At 41.0% G+C, this 21135-nt stretch overlaps 1 protein-coding gene across 1 annotated transcript in view; it reads right to left on the bottom strand.

The window, feature by feature from the left end:
• CEP112 (centrosomal protein 112) overlaps positions 1 to 21135 on the bottom strand; it is a 153763-nt gene that overhangs the window by 78941 nt on the left and 53687 nt on the right. The window contains exons 18-20 of the mRNA XM_062506577.1: positions 20515 to 20650; positions 17255 to 17362; positions 6040 to 6222 (exon numbers count right to left, since the gene is read on the bottom strand). Coding sequence (XP_062362561.1) covers positions 6040 to 6222; positions 17255 to 17362; positions 20515 to 20650 — 427 coding nt within the window. The remainder of the gene's footprint in view (positions 1 to 6039; positions 6223 to 17254; positions 17363 to 20514; positions 20651 to 21135) is intronic.

Below are 21135 nucleotides of genomic sequence, written 5' to 3'. Positions count from 1 at the left end.
AGTGAAGTCACACCTCCCGCCCCAAATTCCTCACAATCCAATTTCAGTCCTAAAGGAAAGAGGGAGAGTGGAGGAAAAACGTTGGAGACATCAGAGATGATCACCCACTATGGCACCAGGACACTTTGAAGGGTGCATGAAGTGAGGAAGTGGCAGATGCTCACAGCTGGATCAACAGGTGTTTGAAAGGTGTCCCAGCCTAAAGCAGCAGCTCAGCTAGAGTGGGAGACACAGGAACACAAACATGGCAAGGTGAGTTCACCTGAGCAGGGGTGGGGATGTGCTCAGGAGACACAGACCCTGACAGAGAGAACACTGAGCCTGCACTGTCTGCTCCAGTTCAGAGCAAAGGCTCATTTTTAACTCTTATCTCAAAGATTATGCCAGTGCTGCAGCCCAAACTCTTCCCACAGCTCCCCTGCATTCACTCAAGTGAAAGCCAGCTCTGTGGGTTCGCAGTATTTCAGTATTTCCACAAGAAACTGTTGCAGGTGACCATTTCACAGCAATGCTCTGAGTGAAAGCCCAGTGTGAACATCTCCACGGGACTCACCACCAGACCCCTGATTTCAGCAGATATTCCCCATCAATGGGATCCACGGCAGCCCTGAGTCAGCAGACTGTGAATAACAACCAAGGAAAACCACACAAGTGCTGCAACAAATATTTGGTACTTTAAATACTTTACATCAACAGTCATGTTCATTATCCTGGGCTGACTGGTGGTAAATTAAACATGCTGCAATACAGCCAAAAGCTTTTGTTTGGGAAAGGCTAAAAGGGAACTGCTGTCTGTCTACAGGAGTCTGACTGGCAGCCCAAGAGCCACTCTCCAAGTAAAATACAACAAACAAATATTTAGATTGCAAGTCCAGGATTCAGATTGGCTGCAGAGAAAGCCTGCACTGCAAGCAGTGCATTTCTTCCCATGACAAAGACATCTTCTGCTAAGAAAAGGAAAGGAAGTAAAAGAAAAAAATGAGTCACACAATTTATTTACTCCAAACTGTAAAGAAGTGACTTCAGCAGCACCGTCAGCATCTGAATGTTTCCCAGGTTACCTCTATCTGTACCCTCCAGATCCCCTCAAGCAAATTGCTTCCACTGATGCTGGGAGAATAACCATGTGGGAACAGGTGTCTGGAGATATTAAAACAATTACATGAAGCAGAAGAGTTGATCAGTGATTTATCTGTAGGTAACAATAGGTTCTTTCAGATCAAAGTTGAAGAGAGTCTCCTATTCTGAAAAAAATGTTCCCCAAATCCTTCTTATTAATACAGTACTGCAAAGTTACTGTTGCAGCAGAATTCGCATACAGACAAGAAACAGGGCATGAGTTGGGTATTTAGCTATCACTAAACAAGAAGGTAATGTCTCCACTGGGGTTTTTTTCTGTATTTTCTCTTGTCAATAGCTGATAGAGCTCTGCAGCAGACACACAGCAGCACAGCCACCCTTCACACATTTATGGAGCCAAGATAAACGTCCTCTGTTTCCCCCATTTGGCTGATACACTAATTATCTACACAGAACCACAAACATGTACCAAGAACCTGCTGGAATGAAAATAATTATCATTGCTGCAACGAAAATAGTGACTGCTACTGATTTTTTATTTTAATTCCACAGGCTCAAATTAATTCAGAAAAACCAGGTGCAAAGCAACAGCTGCAGAAAGATTGTTAATCCCGAGCACAAAGAAATAAATTTAAGAAGAGGAGAAGCCAGAAAAGAAGTGATGGGATGTGCTGTACATGGGACACCAGGGGAGGAGCCGCTGATTTCTGAGAAGGGAAAGCAAACCAGGATGGTAAATAGGCCAAGGGGATGATGGAAAGTTCACAAAGAGAGGAAAAAGGAAACGAATCCTTCAGCCATGGGATAACACCTTGTTAACTCTTCTTACCACCTCAGCCTGTTTGCTGGGGTTTTTTTGTAACAAACTCTGCTCTCAATGTTTGTGTTCACACAGCTTCACAACTACTCAAGGCTTTTCTTTCCCAACCAATAAGGGTTTCCTGAGGGCCCCAAGACACCCCAAAAGAGCAGTGATCTCTCAGAGCAGCCTTGTTTTTGAGAGCACAAAGTTGCCTGTTAAAATTCAACACCGTGACATCAGTGACACACGCGGGCAGAATGTGCCCGAGCACTCCAGCTGCTCTTGACCCAATTAGGACTGGATGAACACAGTGGCCTGGCCAATTATCTCACAACAGAACCTGGAAAGAGAATTCAGCTTCTTCATGGAAACTTTCTTTCCTCTCCTTTAGTGCCAAGCACTGTATTTGATGTTACAGGGGTACATTTTATCTCTTCTTCTTGCCCAAAGGTCAACGGAGGAAGAAGGAGCAGGGAAATGATCCAACTCTGTACAGCAGCTGGAACATGGAAATCTTTGAGCTGGTTGAGGGCACGTGGTAGATGCTGGGGAGAAAATGACATTCAAAGGATAAAGGGGAAATATGAGGGCACGAGTGGCACCACAGACACCTCAGCCCCTCCACTCGAGTTATTAAAATTTCCTAACCTTGCTATTTCATTTCGCCAAGCAAACTGGATATGTTCTCTGTCACCTGAAGTCTTGCTTCAGAAAATCACTGATTCCGTAGCAAGAGTGCTTTTATTAAAACAAAGGAAGGTCTCCATCATGCAAGGAGCTCCCTGTTTTGTGAACTTAGGGAGGTGTGGAATGAATGAGCAAACTTAAGAACGCTCCAAAAGAAAATCCAGATACCCAAATTAAATAGAAGTAATGATTTAAAACTACCCTTTTAAAAAACCATAATCCTGTGTGATTAGCTATTGTTTAAAGAATAACAACATTATGGCAGTTCATAGAAAACGTACAGGATTTAAAAGCCTACAAGAACACAGCATGGCATAAAAGCCTTTGTACTGCTTTGACTTTTATTGACCTAAAAGTCAATTTACTCCTCCCCAAGCACTGCAACCCCAGGTGAAAAAAATCAGAGCAAAAATGGAGAAATCCAAGTGGAATGAAATCGTTATCCAGAAATTTATCATCAACACAAAAGGTGATACGCTTCAATCAAATTTCTTTCTTGAAAATACATTAGACTTATACTTCACAAAGAAATAACACTGTTTTATATTTAATTAAAATCTGGCAGGGCACTCAAATCTTATTTTTTATACTCGAGATTAAAGCATTAATAAATATATTTATATTTGAATAAAAACTAAATATTTTGCACAGTGTCTTTCACAGTATCTGAAGACCTACATGAAGGTAGAAACCTTGGATATGCAATAAAAAATCTAAATTAATCTTTACAGCATTAGTAGAAGAAATTGATCTGCTCAGTCATAGTCATCTTCAGGAATATAGTGAGAAATCTGTATTTTAACCACGTATATTAAGAAATACATATTTGCTGCTCTTTCATATGGAGAAGGATTTAAGAAAGACTTCCAATGAATACCTTTAATAACGGTGCTTTCACATCATTCACCCAACACTCAGCAGATAGGTCCTTCAAACCAAGCTACTCATATGTGATTAACACTAATTATTATTTAAATTTTTTCGAATAACCCAGCAAATCCACTTTTCATTCCGCCAAGCAAAATGGCCTCCGCTTCTATTTCATCTCACCTTCGCTGGGACACAAAGCACTCCTAAAAATTACTGCTGAGAAAGATGGTTCCAATTTAACAGGTTTTTAAAATGCAGTGTTGTTAAATACCCATTTAATGACCAGGTTACCTTTGTTAAGAGCCTGACAAATATTTCATAAAGGACATTGGCTGTTGTTCACATCAGATGTCCAAAACATGCATTTTTGGTAAAAATAGGCAAAGATAAAAAAATACTAAAAATCTGCACTGTAATTCCAAAAGAAACACCAGTATTGTCTGTTGAGCTCATTGCAAAGACAGAGGTGGATTTGAATACAAAGACCAGAGGAAGGAACGAAGAGGAATTTATTTTCCCAAATGGAAAAATCTGCATCCTTGAAAGAAAGAGTCTCACTAGAATTTAAACAAACAACAGCTCTTCTAGTCAAAGCCTTTTCTTCCCTGATTTACATGTCATTCTCATGGCAGCAATGTTCAAACGACTGTACAGGGATATTCAGGCTACAAAGAAAAGCTCTGCAAAAAGGCCAAACTCTGCTTCTCACACTGTTCAGATTCCCCCAATAGCTGTGAAAATTCCCAGCTTTCCACAGAGCACCTGTGGTAGCATGGTTGATCGCTCTGCTAACAGAAAGCACAACCAAACTTTGGGCTCCAACCTTTCCCAGAAATGACCCCCAAGAGCACAAACCAGAGCTGGACTTAGAGACAACTCCCAGTTCTCAGGATTTGTTGAAGAGAGTCCCTCTCATTTTGTATTCAGTGTTACAGAGCAACACAGGAACTGGGATGAGCACTGGTGTGTAGACAGAATAATTCTATATAATTCCAAAACTGCCTTTTTTTAACATGGGAGTTACAGCTCTGCTTTTGTACACAAAAAGAAAAAATAACAAACAGCAGAAATGCAGGTGAGAGGAGGCTACAACTCTGAAAAGCCACTCGCTAACAGATCCAGAGCTGAGATGAATCTATCTTGGGCCAAAAAAGAAAGAAAATGCAAAGATAAAAATCAATCCCTTGAACCATTTAAGGCTTTGTTCGCTCTTACAATGCAGTGGAAAATAAAAGGCGAGGTTTAATTTTTTTTTTTTTCAGAGGCCACCTGAGCATCCCCTTCCTAAGCGTTCTCACAAAGTACATCCCATTTTCACTGGAAAACCACAATGGTGGAAACGGAGAAATAAGTCCTGGCTTTGCAACAGACACCTCTCAACCTCCCCCAAGAAGCCGTTTCCTACCTAATGGACTTCCTTAAGCCAGATTTCGATAGTCTGAGCCGTCCAAAGTAAAAAAACAATTGATTTCAAAAGTAAATTTTCAATTCAGTTCCATTTAGCTCCATTAGAGGTGTTAGTAAAAGCCACAGCCTACCAGTCTACAGGGAAGTAGAGTGAAAATGCCTCTTAGTGTGAGCCTAACATCTCGTAGGGAAGGTGGTGGCGCGCGGAAAACGTGTCACTAAAGATGCTTTACCAAAATGTCCAGTTTGGGTGCAAAATAATCCATGCGTGATAAGCAATTCTAACACAGATCAGGAAAGATTATTTTCTATAAACTCTTGAAACTAGGAAATCACCTTAGGTTTTAGAATATTGCCATTTCGGGCCTTTTTAATAAAGGCTCTTAGGAAAATATATCACGCCATCCTTACAAAATGCATTGAAAAAAAGGCAGTAAGATGGTTTTTGATGTGAAAACTCATAAAGATCATTTTCCATGCTGACAGTGTGCATTTCATCCAGAAGTTTGAAGAGTCAAATGCTACCCCAGCTGGGGGTTATTCTGCCAAATGGCTTCCAACAGTGACCACAGAGATGGAGGATGGGAGGGGTGCGTGTGTGTAGGAAAATAAACGTGATGGTAAGCGACCCCAAACCCGCATCATCTTATCAAACATCCGACACACGGAACCAAACGCACAATGCAAATCTAGAATACAAAAACTGAAACAAAAAAGACATGAACAAAAGGAAATAAAGCCATTTGTGAGTTACCTGCAGAGATTTAAAACAAAAAAAACCCACACGAATGAAGCAGATATAATTCACATGGATTTGCCCAGGAAGGAGAAAAGGAGGGGTGAGTGTGAGGGCTGGGGGGGGGAAAAGAACAGATACCTTTTTTTCTTAAACAAAATCCATCATGAAAGAAAATGAGACAAGATTATAAATAGGCCAAGTTATAGCGCACCATGGGATTTTTAATCTGGCTACCTGTGGTTTTTGCAGTTAAAGCCCTATTCAGCAGTGGGAAGGGAGGGGGGAAAGCGGAAAAAGAAAAAAAGGGGAAAAAAAGGAAAACGAAATCACGTTTATGTGCCAGTTTCGCAAATGCTCCCCCAGCGAGCACCACCAACAATGCTGGCAAACAGGAAACACTCATTATCAGCAATTTCTAATAAGCGGACGCCTTTCAAGCGTTATTGATCGTTACCTGGCCGTCTCGTTTCCTGCTCTCGTGAGTTTGGCTCTCGTGTTCTGCCATGGCACCGCGAAGCTGCTTCTCCAGTTTCTCCATCTCCCGTTGATGGTCTCGGACCAGGCAGTCCTGCACTGCGTTGTGCTGCTGGAATAGGTGCGTCTTCTCCTGTTCATGCTCCAGCTTCAGCTCCACTATCTGATTGGACAGGGAGGAGTACAGTTCATCAATAGAACATCCTTGTCGTCATGACAACTCGTCTACAGCTTAATTTCCCCCTTAATTTCATCAAGTTGGCAATTTGATTTTTACGTCACTATTACCTCACCTCTTAAAAAGCCACCGTTAGCGTGACAGAATTCCTCCAGACAATCCCAACAATGGAGACAACCGAGCAAATCCAGCGCATCCTTACCCAATTTGTTGGTACAAATGTCGGAAGCGTACGAAAAATTAATATATTAAAAAAAAAGCCAGAAAAACAAGGGAGGAGGCATTGTTGCATTGTGTGGCGGGTGCCCCCGTATCCCGCTGCTGCTCCTCAGCAGGGCTGAGGATCCTAAATGGTTAATAGGCAGCCTGCTCGCCCCTTCGCTTAAGTATACACACACACAACCCCCCACCCCAGCAATTAAAGCTTTGCAAGATTTCTTTATGATTTCCAAAGCGAACACTCTTCCTGCGATATTCCTCAACGCTGGCGCGTAGAGTTGTCTTTTTTTTTTTTTTCCTTAAATAAAAAAAAAAGAGCACGAAAATTATAAAAAAAAACAAAGCTCTATTATCCCGTTGTCAGCTACGCTATCCCAACATAAACAGATGTATGTGTTCCAGAAGGGCACCTGCTGTGCCGCAAGCTTGCACCATGATTTCATAAGAAGCCCTCTATTCTCAGGAGCCGTTCCCAGTCCGCACCACACTGGATGCTGTGACCTTGGCCACTCTTAGCCTCTCCCCGCTTGCCTGAATGGCAGCCCGAGACCAAGGGCCTGGTTACTGCAGCTTTGATATTAATCCTCCCGCCTGCGCACAAAGGCACCCTACCTGGCCTGCACACTGGAGCGGCCAGGCCGCCTTTGAAGCAGGTGATGAATAGGGACGGCAGGAAGCCGCTTCCCCACTGAACTCCGGGCCACACAGCTGCTAAGAACAGTCACTTGGATTTTTCTTCAGTTTTGGTGGATTTCGGAGAAGGAGGAAGGGGGATAGGGGGGGTAAGGAAGAAAAAATAACAAAAAAAAAAAAAAAAAAAGAGAAATCTCTTATCGTGAACATGGTGGGGTATTTTCAGCATGAGAAAGGAAAAAAAGAGCGGACGGGAGGAGCCGCTGTGTGAGCGCTGAGAGCGCCCGGCACCTTATCTTAAAGCTGTAGCATTCAATTCTAGAATGATATCAGCTGGTTTCCCGGCTTCCGCGGGGAAAATTTGAAGCTAAGTTAAAATAAATTTTAAAAAAAAGGGCATTTTCTCAAACTGCAGATCAGCGTGATGCAAGTTGAAAAGGGCAATGTGCCATCCGTGCTGTAGTTGGAAGCATCCTTCTGCAAATGGAGCGAGGAGAACAGAGGCAACATCGCACGGTTTAGCGTATCTACGTTATTTAATAACTCTAAAGAGCTCATTAAGAGATGCCTGAAGTCCTTGCAGGGGTTAAGCTCTCACATTTTCCATGCTGGGCCTGGGATCCTCACACAAAGTTCTTTATGCCAGGTTTCTGCCCAAGGCTTCTGTACAAAACTGGTTTCTCTTGGGTGCTCACAGTATCCATCCTGTGCCTAAGAGAAAGAGCTGGTGCTCCCTAAAATAACTGTAGAGCCTTTGCCTGATTTAGGAGAAAAAATGTTTAGTGTTCCTTCATAAATCAGATCTGATTATAAAGAAATTGTGCCAATAGGAGAGGCCTTTTCCTTCAAACATTTTGCTGTCTCAACTACTGGGTTTCCAGCTGGTTGTTCTTTGTAGGTCTGGGTTAAGGCAGTTTGCTGTGGGGAGCTTCAGCTACTGGAGATGTCACTTTTTTACCAGAAGACAGGGCAGCAGGCAGGGAATGGGACCCAGAGGGAGCAGGGTCCTGCTCCTCCATCCTGCTTCTCCAACTCTTTACACCTTTACCACACCATCCAAAGTAAACTGTTTTGTTTAGTAATCTCTTCACTTAGCAGCATTTATAGACATGAAGTTTTTTAATTTAATAGGTGGAACTAGCAGAAGGTCCTTCAGCAGGAGGGGTGTCCCCCCAGCTGGTACGTGGGAAGAGAAAGGGGAGGTGTTTTATGAAAAGCAAATTTCCTGAAGAAAAATTTTAAAACCTTCATTATTTAAAGCTATGTATTCCCCATGGTGGTTTTGATTTGATACTTTAAGATGGTTTTGATTTGATATTTTAAGATGGTTTTGATTTGATATTTTAAGATGTTTCTGGCAGGGAGCAGAGGTGGAGAAACAGGAGAAGAGAGAAAGGATGAGGAAGAGAGCATTCTCATCCTTCAAAGACCTCCAAACCCATCTTCCCTAATGAATATTAGCAGGTATTCCACATTCCCAACCAACAGAACAAATAACACAAAGTGACTGAGCAGCCATTCCCTGCCCTGGTGAGCACTCCCTAAAGTTCCTGCTCTCCTCAGAACTGCTGCCAAGCACTATGGCTCCTCTTCCACTCCTCCCACTCTCATTCTTGTATTGTTATTGGATTGTTTCTTTAAAGGAAAAAAAACGTTAACATGTAGCAAAAAAGGAAAGAGAAAATCCATGCTGCTTTTCAGCAACAACAGGACTTCTTTATCACAGGAAACTGCATGAAAACTGCATTAATTCTTCACAAACCAGACAGATTCTGTGTCCTCTTTGAGGAAGAGAGTGCCTTTATGAATGATATAACAAAACCACCTCCTTCAAAAATTCTGTCGTGTTGAGATCTTGCTGCATCTACCCCTCGACGCTGAGCACTCCATCAGATCACATTCAAGTGTCTGCTCCAATCCAGCTCTGTCCAGAGGACAGGCACTGGTAGGTGCTACACATTTCAGCCAGACAAGCAACATGACATACACAATGGGCATTAGAGGCGATGCTGAAAAGAAACATTCATTAAATAATCGTGTGTGCCCTATTACCATAATCACAGGGCATTCATTGTGCCTTGGATGTTTCCTCATCTTGTCCTCTCAAAGATGAAAAGCTCTGATTCCCTTCCCTGCACATCTGGTCCTGTCTCCAGCCATGGCCTGGACACAAAACCACGCAGGAATGTCTGTCTGACCTGAGAGAGCCTTTCTTACCACTGCTGTTATCAAGTACCACAAATATTTGTAAATTATGATCTCTTCTTAGCTGGATTCTTAGCACTTTTTAATTATTTCCACACAGTGTGATAGAACAAGGTTCAAGGCAACAGCCAACAGGTGATTTACTAACCCATCATCAGAATTACACTGTTTACTTTAAATTTAGCTTTTAATTACACTACTTCTTCAGAATTTAGCTTTTTAACCGAAATTTAAATTTCCTTACCCTTGCAGAGAAAAGGACATTAAGAAGAAAACAAAATTCTTAACGAAGAGCTAAAAAAGATGAATGCAAGAACTGTGACAGTCTCTTGTTCACTCACACACAAACAAAAAGGTGTCAAGCAAATCTGGCAGCGTGGTTTGTGCCCAGGCCAGTGATAATGCAGCTGATGGAACTAGTTTCACACAGGGAGGTGCTTTAGGACAATTTGCAAAATCAAGAGACAGTCTAATAGGTGAAATCCTGCTGCTGTTAGCACACCTGAAGAACAAAGACCAACAATAAACAGCCTGCTGATCGCAGGAGATGTTTTCAGAAGCCAAGGATTTATAATAGAATCAACACCAGCAAATACTTTTTGGAAGTCCCCAATTTAGACAAGGCCTTCTACTACCCAGTTTTTGCTTTTACATCACACGCTAAGTTTAGGCTTTTCAATTTTAGAACAATTTCAACTTGTTCTCAAGAACAAGCACGCCTTTGAAATTCTTTTTAGAGTCCCCAAAGGAGGGAAAGGAAATTAGTTAGCTCACTACCTCTTTGAAAAACGTAACTGCTACAATAAATATTTGACACCAAAGTATGAAAATTCATGTAAATTTATGCCTGCAATTCCAGAAATATTTTAAGTAACACCAATATAAAACACAGTTTTGCAAGGCAGGATGATTTTATATAATTTATATGATTTTATTTTTTGATACTGTTTTGGCATGACTGAACTGATGGCTGGAGAAGCCACCAATGCATTGCACGTGTCACAGAAAAAAACTGAGCTAGACTCACTCTGTACTACACCTACAGCATATCTGTTTTCACTATTTCCATCCTAAAACCATTTAAGTGTTTGTAAATCAGGTTTTTGCATGATTACCCCACTGAAAACCAGCCCCAGCCTCTGCCCAGGCAGGGCACAGCACATGATCTGTCCCCAAATAACAACTCCAGCAAAATCGAGTGTTTTGTGCCTCCTAAGGCTATAAATAAATGTGAGTGTTCCGTGAGGATATGGGGATTGCCATCTCTGCAAATACTGCTGCTAAAAGTAATCTGAGCTAACAGGCTGGAGGAGTGAGTATTAATCACGTTAGGGTCTGGTTTAGCATAACTCTGCGCAGAAAAGGAGCATCTTCACTGCAAGTTAAGAGAGATAACTAGAACCCCTTTTACCAGAACCCCTTTGCAGCAGGTAAATTAAATAGATTTTAATCACCTTTTATAGGGGAGATTTTTCTGCAAGCTGAAACACGAAGGTCTCCCAAGATTTAAGGGCTGTAATGAGCCAGGGGAAAATGGGACAGCAAAAAATCCATCTGAGCAGAACCACACTTAGCACTGAAGCAGCAAGTACATGTGGGGTAATGTACATGACTTTGTATTTCATTGCAGGCTGCAATAATTTAATTGGCATGACTGTGTTTTCTGTAATACTTACACCTTTACACCAACCACTAATAATTCTTTTTCAACTGCAAACTAAGAATTGCAAGGAATTCTCTCAAAGAAACAAGCTGGTCTTTAGCCAAACTACAGTTTGATTTTTCCTCCCCTAAAATAATGCACCTGAATGGTCTCACTCTAACCATATAAAATTATTTCACTGATCTGTACATTTTTACTTACAAAGGCTTTTCAGAATTTTAATATTTTCAAAATATGGGCAACACAAACCTCACTTCATTCACTCCATCTTCCCAAACTTCTGGCATGAGTAAAATTGTTTTTAAATCACAGAACCACAGAATTGTCCGTGTTGGAAGAGGCCTTTAAAACTCATCCAATTCCAAGCCCCTGCCATGGGCAGGGACACCTTCCACTATGCCAGGTTGCTCCAAACCCTGTCCAACCTGTCCCATTCCAGGGATGGGGAGCCCACAACCTCTCTGGGCAACCTGTGCCAGGGCCTTACCACCCTTATGGTAAAGAATTTCTTCCTAATATCTCATCTAAAGCTGCCTTCCTTCAGCTTAAGGCCATTCCTCCCTGCTCATTACTACATACCCTTGTGAAAAATCCCTCTCCGGCCTTCTTGTAACAACATACTGGAAATGGAGTTGCATCCCTGTGATTAAATCCAACCTGGTGCCACGATGAACATCAGGAGGTCCCTCCCCTCCCCACCGAACCCATTGCAGGCTGCAAAGAGAAATATTTCCTTCCAACTAACAGACCTTGAGTCGCTGCAAATGCCTATGAGCAGCAGCTCTGGTGCAGAATTTGCTGTATATAGTCTTTGTTTTGGGATTCAGTTTATCCAAGGACTTCTTTGAAGGCAGAACTGCCTTCCGAGCCGCTCGCCTGACTCGCTGTTTACCGCGGGCACCCGTCTGTGTTGCTGGAATCGCCTCCCTCTCCCTCCTCCCCTCAAAGTGGATTCTTTGACTACACAGGGAGCTCGGGCTTTTAACTCTGAATCACACACGAGTCAGATGCCTGAAGGAGACCGTGCAAATACCCATCTGTCTGGTTAACAATTCTGTAAACAGCAATGGCACCATGAGAAGATTTCCACCCACTCTCCACTTGGAGGTTAAATTCGTCTCCTTTTCCCATTTGTGAGTTTTAGCTATAAAGTAAAAAGTTGATGTTGATTGAAGAAACTATTCCTCAGATATTCTGCACAAATGGTATTCATCTGTGTCTTAGGATGGTTCAAAGGAAACGTTTATGCATTCTAGATTAATTTATTAAATGAAATTTATGCAGCTTGTTGCCGATGACATGAAAAATTTAGAGCTTCTACTAACGTGCTCATTTGGCCTCCTTGCAAGAACAGACTGTTTTTCAATTATCTTAGAGTACAGACAAAGAGGAGAGGAACAAAGCTTTCCACAAAGACTCTCTCCTCATAACTAAACCAGCATACCAAAAATGGATTGTGGATCTCTGCAAACAAAGGGCCAGGTTAATGTACAGCTAAGAAATGCTTGGACATTGGTCTGTCCAAGGAATGGCAGATTTCAAACAGGGCTTTGCAAGTGTTTCCTTCACTTGGCTGGCTAACAGATTGGTAAAGGAGAAGCTAGAAAAACACAAAATGCAGAATGAGGCCAGAAGGAAAGCTAGGATAGAAGGGCAGTGGCAGGAACTCTTAGCAGTGCAAGGGCATGGGGACAAAGTGAGCTGGAGGTTGAGCTTGTTATCTCCATTAGTGTTAATTGCTAAATTAATGTTTTGCCTGAGAGAACCTCACTCTTTTCTTTAAATTAACCTCACTAGAAAGTTATAAAAGACAAAAAGATATACAGAATATTCTTCATCTCCTCTCAATAACACTTTCCTCTGCTCCAGCACACTGCTAAAACAAGAACAGCGTCCCAGCAGCAGCTCAGATATTGTCCTTGCTGCTGGCAGGTAACATTACAAACATTCTTTTTTCACTTTTAACCAGCTACTTTGCACTTCTTTGCCTCACTTTATTATAAAAGACATATTTAAACTCAACCACACCTTTGTATTGCTCCCAACTTAAAGCATTGTCTACTGACTTGTCTTTAGCATGATTTCAAAGTGATTTCATTAAATACCCAGGAAAATATTTCTGCAGGTGTCTCTTTCTTCCCTATCTGGATACACAGGACAAGATGACAACTCTAATTTCTTCATAACTTTTACAGAAGTCAGAACCCAACAATAAATGTCACAAGAAAGGATTTCCTGAGATACAGGGAGATTCTTCAGCTATCATATAACAACTTTCCACTTTCCTATGGAAGCATGAATAATTATTTTTAAAGGGAATAAACACAGTTAAAAATTAACCAGACCAAAAGGATTATTTATATATTTAGGTTGGCATCTAATCTCAGAAAGTATGGCCATAACTCACATGTAACCCCATCCTGCTATCACAATAACTCATCAACTGTTTCATTGTGTGCTCTCTCCCTGCTGGAAAACAAAATTTCCTAGACTTTGGCTCTCTTACTAATCTTGCATCTCATTTATTTTACATTCACTCAGTCACTTCAGCAGCTGTTTACAGCAAAAAGTGGGTGTAACAGTGATCACAGTGATTATTAATGGTTTGGGATTTTTTTAAAGGACAAGCTAATGTCATTAAAGCATTAGGATCACATTAAGTTCACTGAAAGTGTTCCATTCTTGACAATTTATGAAAATCTTCTGAAACAAAGGTGTGCATGTACTTGAGTGTGCTGGGGAATGTCCCTGCATGAAGCCCTGTCCCATCTCTGCCATGGAACCACCACTCCCCACGAGAGATGTGCTCTCAAAAAGTGCTCAACTGACAAGGATATGAGAAAAAAACCCAGCAAATTCCTTAACTTTCCTGTCAAATTTGACTAAAATCCATTACTGAAAAGCCTGGGCACATGCTCTTTCAAACACTTGGACTTGTAGAAGATGAACTCATCAGAAACACTTCCCAGGTATTTTGAACTAAACTGAGGATGTAATTAGAAAGTAGGGGGGAAAAAATGAAAAAAAGAAAAAAGGGAGGGGGTGAAAAAAACCAAACAACCTTTCTTCCTGTGCTGACAGTGCCATAAAGCCCAACTACAGATACTGCAACCATTTCAAAGGCAGGAAAGGCTGAGGCCTTCACTGTGCTGTCCACTGGCTTTGAAGTGCCGAAAGCAGCTGCTCCCAGCAGATAGGAACTCTGGTGCTGCTGGAGTTATTTTTTTTCTTCAAAATATACTTTCAAATCTAACAGCTGCAAGTAGAACAAAGTTGAGCTAAAGTATATTTAAAGAAGAAGAAAAAAAAAGCCACCAGTTTCTCTCTGAGAGTGTTCTCAGTGGATACTTCAAAAGCAAGCGGCACCGAATCAGATGAAGCTGGGACCAGGAGGGACATGTGACAGCTGAAACCAAATACTGCAGGATCCAAAAGTTCCTTTTTGCTTTATTAATGGATTTGAATGCATCTGAAAAGCTAACAAAATATTAACTGCTGTGGTTTTTTTTCCAAATTATTTTTGAAGCAAAAGACAAAGATAAATAAATATCAATGTATCAGTTTGTCTAATCAGTAGCCAGAGCAGTCTTTCAGCCCCACAATGAACAGTCCATGTTCACACCAATAATTGTTTTGAAATCAGTATTCAAGCAGACTACTATGACATCAACCATTCAGATAAAGCAGAGAAGTGAAACCACTGCTCCAAGTGCCTACACTTCCAAAACGTCTCTCAGATTGGATCACACATCAGTTAATTTGATTCTTTATTACCAATCTGATTAAAATTATGGGCAACTGAATTGTCCAGGTTGCCATCAGTGCTACCCCTGCCACTCACCATGACAGCCAACAAAAAAAAAAAATCTGTAGGGCAATTTTCCTTCCTTTTTTTATGTCTAAATTTCCTTCGGCAGTTAGATTCAGACACATCGAGGCAGAACATCTCAAATCAATCACTATTTCTCAGGTAGCTAAAATACCCAGGCTTTTGGTTGGGTGTCTATTTCCAACTGGAAGTCTGCTGGAGCCTTGTCAAAATGTATCTCCACTTTGAATTCACTGCTCTATTTAAATTATTTTAAACACTTTAAATCAGTCTGTTCCTCGCCAAGTAACAACCAAAGAAATATGCAGTAAAACAAGGCAAGGAAAAGTCTGCTTTAAAATAGACTTAGAAGTTTTGAAGCATAAATAGAGAGCAGTGCAGAGAAACAGCAGTTGGAAGTGCTGAAAGGAAATTTTCAGAGTGGAAGAACTGAGCTCATCCTGCTCCGTGGTGGGGCTGGAGGGCCTTTGTGCCTTCCAAAAGAACCTCATTCCCAGTGATAACCCCCTGCAATCTCCAGGAAGGGGCACGTATTCTTCATGCTCACCAACTTTCAAAGAACATTCCAGATGAAGTACAAAGAGAAATAAATTTTTAAAAAGCGCATAAACAGGATTCCACTGAAAATTCTTCTGAGGCTCTCATTGTTTAGCTGTTTAGGGCTGAAACTCTTGGGTTCCAGTGATGTCTCATAAAGCTTAGCTGTTCTTTCTTACAGTATAAGCAGCTTTCCTAAATAAAATAAATGGGAAGCAGTAAACATCTCAGTGAAAAATGCTTTCACTGATGTTTACCACAATACCAATAGATTCACCAAAAAAAATTTAACCCTCATATTAATTTTTTGCTTTGTGGGTTTTTTGACACAGTCTCTGGAAGGTGTGAATATAAGAAGACACATAAAACCAAACCATGACAATATGAGACATTATCATTTGTTTTTAGTGTGCAAAGTTAGCTGAGTATTGGCAGAAACTTTTATCTGGCTTGGTGGATGTCACCGTGGATAGTAAAAAAAAAATAAATTACCATTTGTAGGTAGGAATAGGAATATTTTAACTCCTGGTGCACTGCAGGTTAGCATTTCTCTCTACAGATTAAAATCTGGGATGGGAAAATGGGAACAAAATCTTTGAATAAATGCTTACTTTTGGACTTTAAAGATGCACTACAAATGATGAGAACTGTAAAGAGTGAGCCAACCATTTCATTAAAATGATGTGAAAACAGGATTCAATAACAAATTCCAGTTTAAGGCAGATGTCCAACTGACCCTGACACTCCCACCACCCTCCTTTCACCGTGTCCCTGACACACCAAACTTCCTCACCTTTCCTGCACTAATCCCCAGTATCTCTGACTATTTCTAAATCACTAAATGCAAGAATCATCATAAATAACATCCCCCAGTTAAGCTGGACACGTGTGGGATGTCCCTCACCCTTCCAGAGGCCGATATGTCACCTCTGTCAGGTGGCAGCACAAGTGGTGACGTTGACAGTTCTGAGCGAGGACAGGGAAAATGCTTTGATCTGACCCAACAAACTCCCTTCTATTCCAAGAGCCACACACAAAACACACCATTGTTCCTCCCCAGCACAGAGCACGGGTCTCTCAACACCTACCAAAGTGATCTTGTTCCTTAATTCCCTGAAAAAAGCCCCTTCCAGATGTACCAGAGCAGGCCTGGCACCAAAGCCAACCACAGCGTTTCATCGTCTCACGGCACAGAAGATAAACAGACATTAAACCACATTTTCTTGCTGGAAATGCAAGCTTAGATTCACACAAGAACAGTGTTAAGAGAGGATTTTTATGGATTAACCACCTCATTCCTACAAAGTACTAAAACCCCTCTTTCAATCCTTCAGCAGGTGTTACCAGCAAAGGCCACTTTAGTTTTGTGACCAAGTACCAGCTCACAGCAGTGTCTGGTGCTGCAGCTTCTCAGCTCTCAAGTCTGTATCATGCAATAATTCCCCCACTTCTGCTTTTTCCCCCCTTTACATTTCACAGCACTACTGAACAAAACTTTCTTGTCTCCACCCAAACGTTTCCTGAGTATTTTTCCCAACCCTGAAATTACATAACAAAGAAGAAAATCAGGATCAGTAGGCCAAAAAAAGCATTCGTACTGAACACTCCCCGTGTCAAAAATGATAAAAAGAGTAAACCCTTGTTTCTTGACAAGAGACACAGATAAGGCATTAAATAATTGAACCTGGTGATTATGAAAATAGGTGTTGCCACCTGTAAGCCTGGGAAACAATTTGAAAGAGTTGGAGGTACAAAGGATGGTGAAGAGGAAACGAAGTATTTTCTGTGTAGGTTCACCCCCTCCATCCCCATCACAAAACCCTGCCTGTCTATAAATGGTGTTTTTATAGGAAGGACAGCAACACACAGTGACCTACAGCTGCAGGAAGGGGTGTTTTCTCCTCTGCACCTGGAGGAGCAAAGGAACTGACCTGTTGTTCATATCTTTTCTTGATCTCATCCAACTGCCTGGAGAATTCTTGGGCTTGCTTTTCCCGGAGCAATTTTGATCTGCTCAGATCTGCTTCAACCTCTCCTATCTACATGGAAAAAGAAAGGGAATATTTAATTTATTTTTTTTTAAAGCATAGCTTGAAATGTTCTGACATTTCTACAGTTGTTTGTAAACCATCAAAGAGAAGAATATCACTTGTTGGGAATGATAACAACACCATTTGTATGTGGTGGAAATAAATATTCAGTCTCTACAGGATTATTAGTTGCTCAAGGACATAGTGATCACTGTTATGCCACTCCCTAATTACAAAAATTTGGCTCAGTTTTTCACTCAACAGTGCTGAATATCCCATCAAAATTAAGTGAATATTTTCTCTAGACATATTTAAGACTCAAATATATTTCACTTAAAAATACACTGCCTGTGGAAATTCAAGGGAAATCATGTGCGAGTCAGAGCATAAACTGCACATTTAAAGCAAGTATACATTAAATCAGAAAATAACTTTAAATAACTTAAAAGAGAATTATTTGGCTGCAAGTTAAGTCCTCTGAAGATAGTCATCGCCTATGAATAATGAGTCCCACAGATTCCAGCACGCAGCATCAAGGAAGCAATTTCACAACTCAATTAACAAAGGCTTTTGTATCAAAAGCCTAACTGTTAGCTGTACATCAGGCATGTTTCCAAGGGAATATATGTAAATATATAGATGTAACTCTGCTGCACTGCACACTCATCAATGACTTTTGGATCTAGAGCCCAACATAAGCAGTGAATAAACTGTGTCCCTAAAAAGAGAAAAGAGGTGGAGGGGTTTGAAGGACCACAAGCCCATCTGCTCCACAAGAAGAAGAAACCCATGAATTTCTGAACCACAAGCCAAAATCCTGCTTGGCCTAAGGGAGTGCTCAGTGTTCAACAGAAGTCTGTGCCAATTGGCCTGGACATCATTCCCCAGCCAGGAAGGAGGAGAAAAGGCAGCACTAGGAGTGGGAAAAGCATTTTATTGCAGAGTACTCCAGCAGGAAAGGAAGGGACTGGAGTAGAAGCAGTTGGCCAAATAGAAAGTGGAAAAAGAGAAGAGAGAGGAAGCAGCTCCTGAACCTCACTGCTACTATCTGCAATCAATGTTTTCTGAATAATTTTCTTCCAGATCCAAACTTACTCAAATTGCATGCCATTTTACTCAGGTCAATAAAACCCAGAAAAATAACAGATCATGTTACTGTGCTAAGGGAGTTCTGTTGTTTTTTTTTTTTTAAGAGAATGAAAATGTTCTAAAAAGTGAAACAGTAAAAACATATGAAAACATGCTTTAAATCTACTGGCTTCTGCAGTTTATTCATTAGGTCACATTCATCTATTTCCAACAACTGCAACAAAGGCTCTTGATCATTATTTGCCAAACCCAGCAAGCCTCAGATCTACAGTACCATGACACAGTCTATGTATTATTTCTCTTTTTTTTAGTTAGTACTGGAAAAAATGCAGATCTTGCAGTTAAAAATGTGCCACCCACCCATCAGTGGACATCAGGTGACTCTTAATTATCACAAGCTTGACAAAATAGGAAGCAGATGGCAAAATACATATTATCATAGAGCCAAACTAAAGAATCAAATATTGATTGCAAAAACTGAAAATGACCCCATTCTACTCATCTCCATAATCAACTTTCTCTCACAACAACGAGTTTAAAGCCCAGTATTCCTAATGCAGATAAAAGGACAGTGTTGCTATGGCTACTGCAGCTGTTTTGTAAAGTAATACATCCCACCTCACCACAAAACACAGAATTTTCCAGTATGTTCCAATGTACTGGGGGAATTATCTAAGAGTATGTGGATGCAGAGGAATGAGAAAGGCCAAAGCCATGAAGAGAGAGCTTCAGCAGTGTTCCTTTCATGTATTTCCTTGGATCTTGGTTCCTGTAGAATAGAACCACTCAAGTGCACAAAATCATTTCTATTCCTAGATTTTAGCACCCAAGCAGGGAAAGAGTAAACCTCTGGAGTACAGCAAAATTGATTTTCAAAATTTCCCAGAATACAGCAATATTCTGAAAGAAATTTACTGTCATTTTAAAAATACGGTTGACTATGTTTTCCAAATTCTTCTGCACTTTCTTATGTTTTGGATTGTTTTTTTTTTTTTTTTGCTGAAGGTTTTTTAAGTGAATGAAACTATTATTAGCCTTGCTAGAATTAGACAACATCCCTTTTGGAGCAGAACTAGGATATTAAGTCGTCATGAAGAAATAGCAGGAAGGTCACACAACACAGAAAATGTCAGATTAAAATTGTAGGATTTTTTGTATTGCCTTTGTGGCTCTGGTTTGCAAGATGAAAACATCTTGCTTTTATAAGTTTGCTCTTGCTTCTTTTATTAAATTTCCAAATTCTATTATTTGCTGTCTGCGTGGGTCTTAAAAATATCATCAGTGAAGATTTTCAAAAAACTTTGAGAATAACACAAAGGGAATTTCCTCAGTCCTAAAGCAGCACTCTCAGCCACCCACTCCAGTCACCCTTTTGTCAGCAGCGAGGTTTGGTCAAGGCAGGTGAGGCTGGAACTTGTAATCCAGAATTACAAGATGGAGTTCTGTCTGGAGAGCTCAACTACATGAGGATTTAAGGAAATATCCCTTCTCTCCAGTTCTTTTTTGATCACCTATTGCTTGTTCCTCATCTCACTCCTTGGGCTGCTTTTATCAACTCCCAGGAGAATGGTTTAACTACTGTTTGCTCCATAAGAAATTTAAGCCACTAAAATCCTTGATTTTCAAGGACAGAAAAGTGGATTTTCCCATCCTCTGCACATGACTGCCAGCAGCCACCATGGCTCTGCCCCTGTTTGGGCTCAAACTGATTACAGGAGCTCATTAATGGAAGACAGATTCGCTGGGAAAAGAGTAGGAAGAGACACATTTAAGTGGGAAATGACAAGCGTTGTTCCACAGGGCGTATAAACTAACACTTTATACTCTCACTCCTGAAAAATCTCTAATCAGTATCATAACTGCAGATATCTTTATAACAATGACAATTGTGGCTTTGTCAGAAAGATGAAACACCCGCCACCATCCCTTTCCGACTCGCTGCAAAGACACTACATTGTGAAAGATTTTGATGTAGCACTCTCAAGTGGAGCATGTTTCTGGCATTATAAGATCAGAATCCGCTATCCCACTGCGCCAGAGTTTCAGAAAGGCTGGCATTGTGACCTCCTCACCCGCTGTTTCATTTCAGCACAGTCTTTCTCTGAGTTCAGCTCCACCTGCCGCTTAAACTCCTCCAGGGCAGCGCCTGCCTGCTGGGCCTGCAGCCTCTGTACCTCCGTCACCCGCCTCAGCTGCTCCTCCTTCTCCCTAGAAAGTCACAGAACATTTTCAGAGTTCAAGTATCAAATAAAAGAACAAGTGTGCTGGTGTAAAAGAGAGGCCTTTAACCCCATCAGTTTAAAATAGTATTCAGATTTCAATTTCCTGTCCCAGCTTCTGCCCAACTTCCCTTTGCAGGGCTTTGAAGAAGGCGATGGAAGGCCGGAGTTATTTTCGCTTTCTCCGATTGAATTTCACGGGCCCAAACACGGCGTCCACGGCTCACAACAAAACCTTCACCTTCAAACTCTCTCTTCACTTCAGTGGCTCTCTACCCCTTTGTTAATCTCATCTAATTAATAAAATTTGATAATGGTAACAATAAATAAATAATAACAAATTAGATTTCATTAAATTAAACATCCCCCCCCCAATACTTAAACAAACTCTTTTTAGCATGACTGGTTTTCCAGATTTAAAAATAAAAAAAAAAACAACAAAAAAACCAAGAAAATTATCCCAGTGCCATCTTT

Source organism: Cinclus cinclus, chromosome 20, assembly GCF_963662255.1.
Source record: "Cinclus cinclus chromosome 20, bCinCin1.1, whole genome shotgun sequence".
Taxonomy (NCBI): Eukaryota; Metazoa; Chordata; class Aves; order Passeriformes; family Cinclidae; genus Cinclus; species Cinclus cinclus.
Note: the sequence above shows the minus strand (reverse complement) of the source record. Positions and strands in the feature narration are given on the sequence as shown.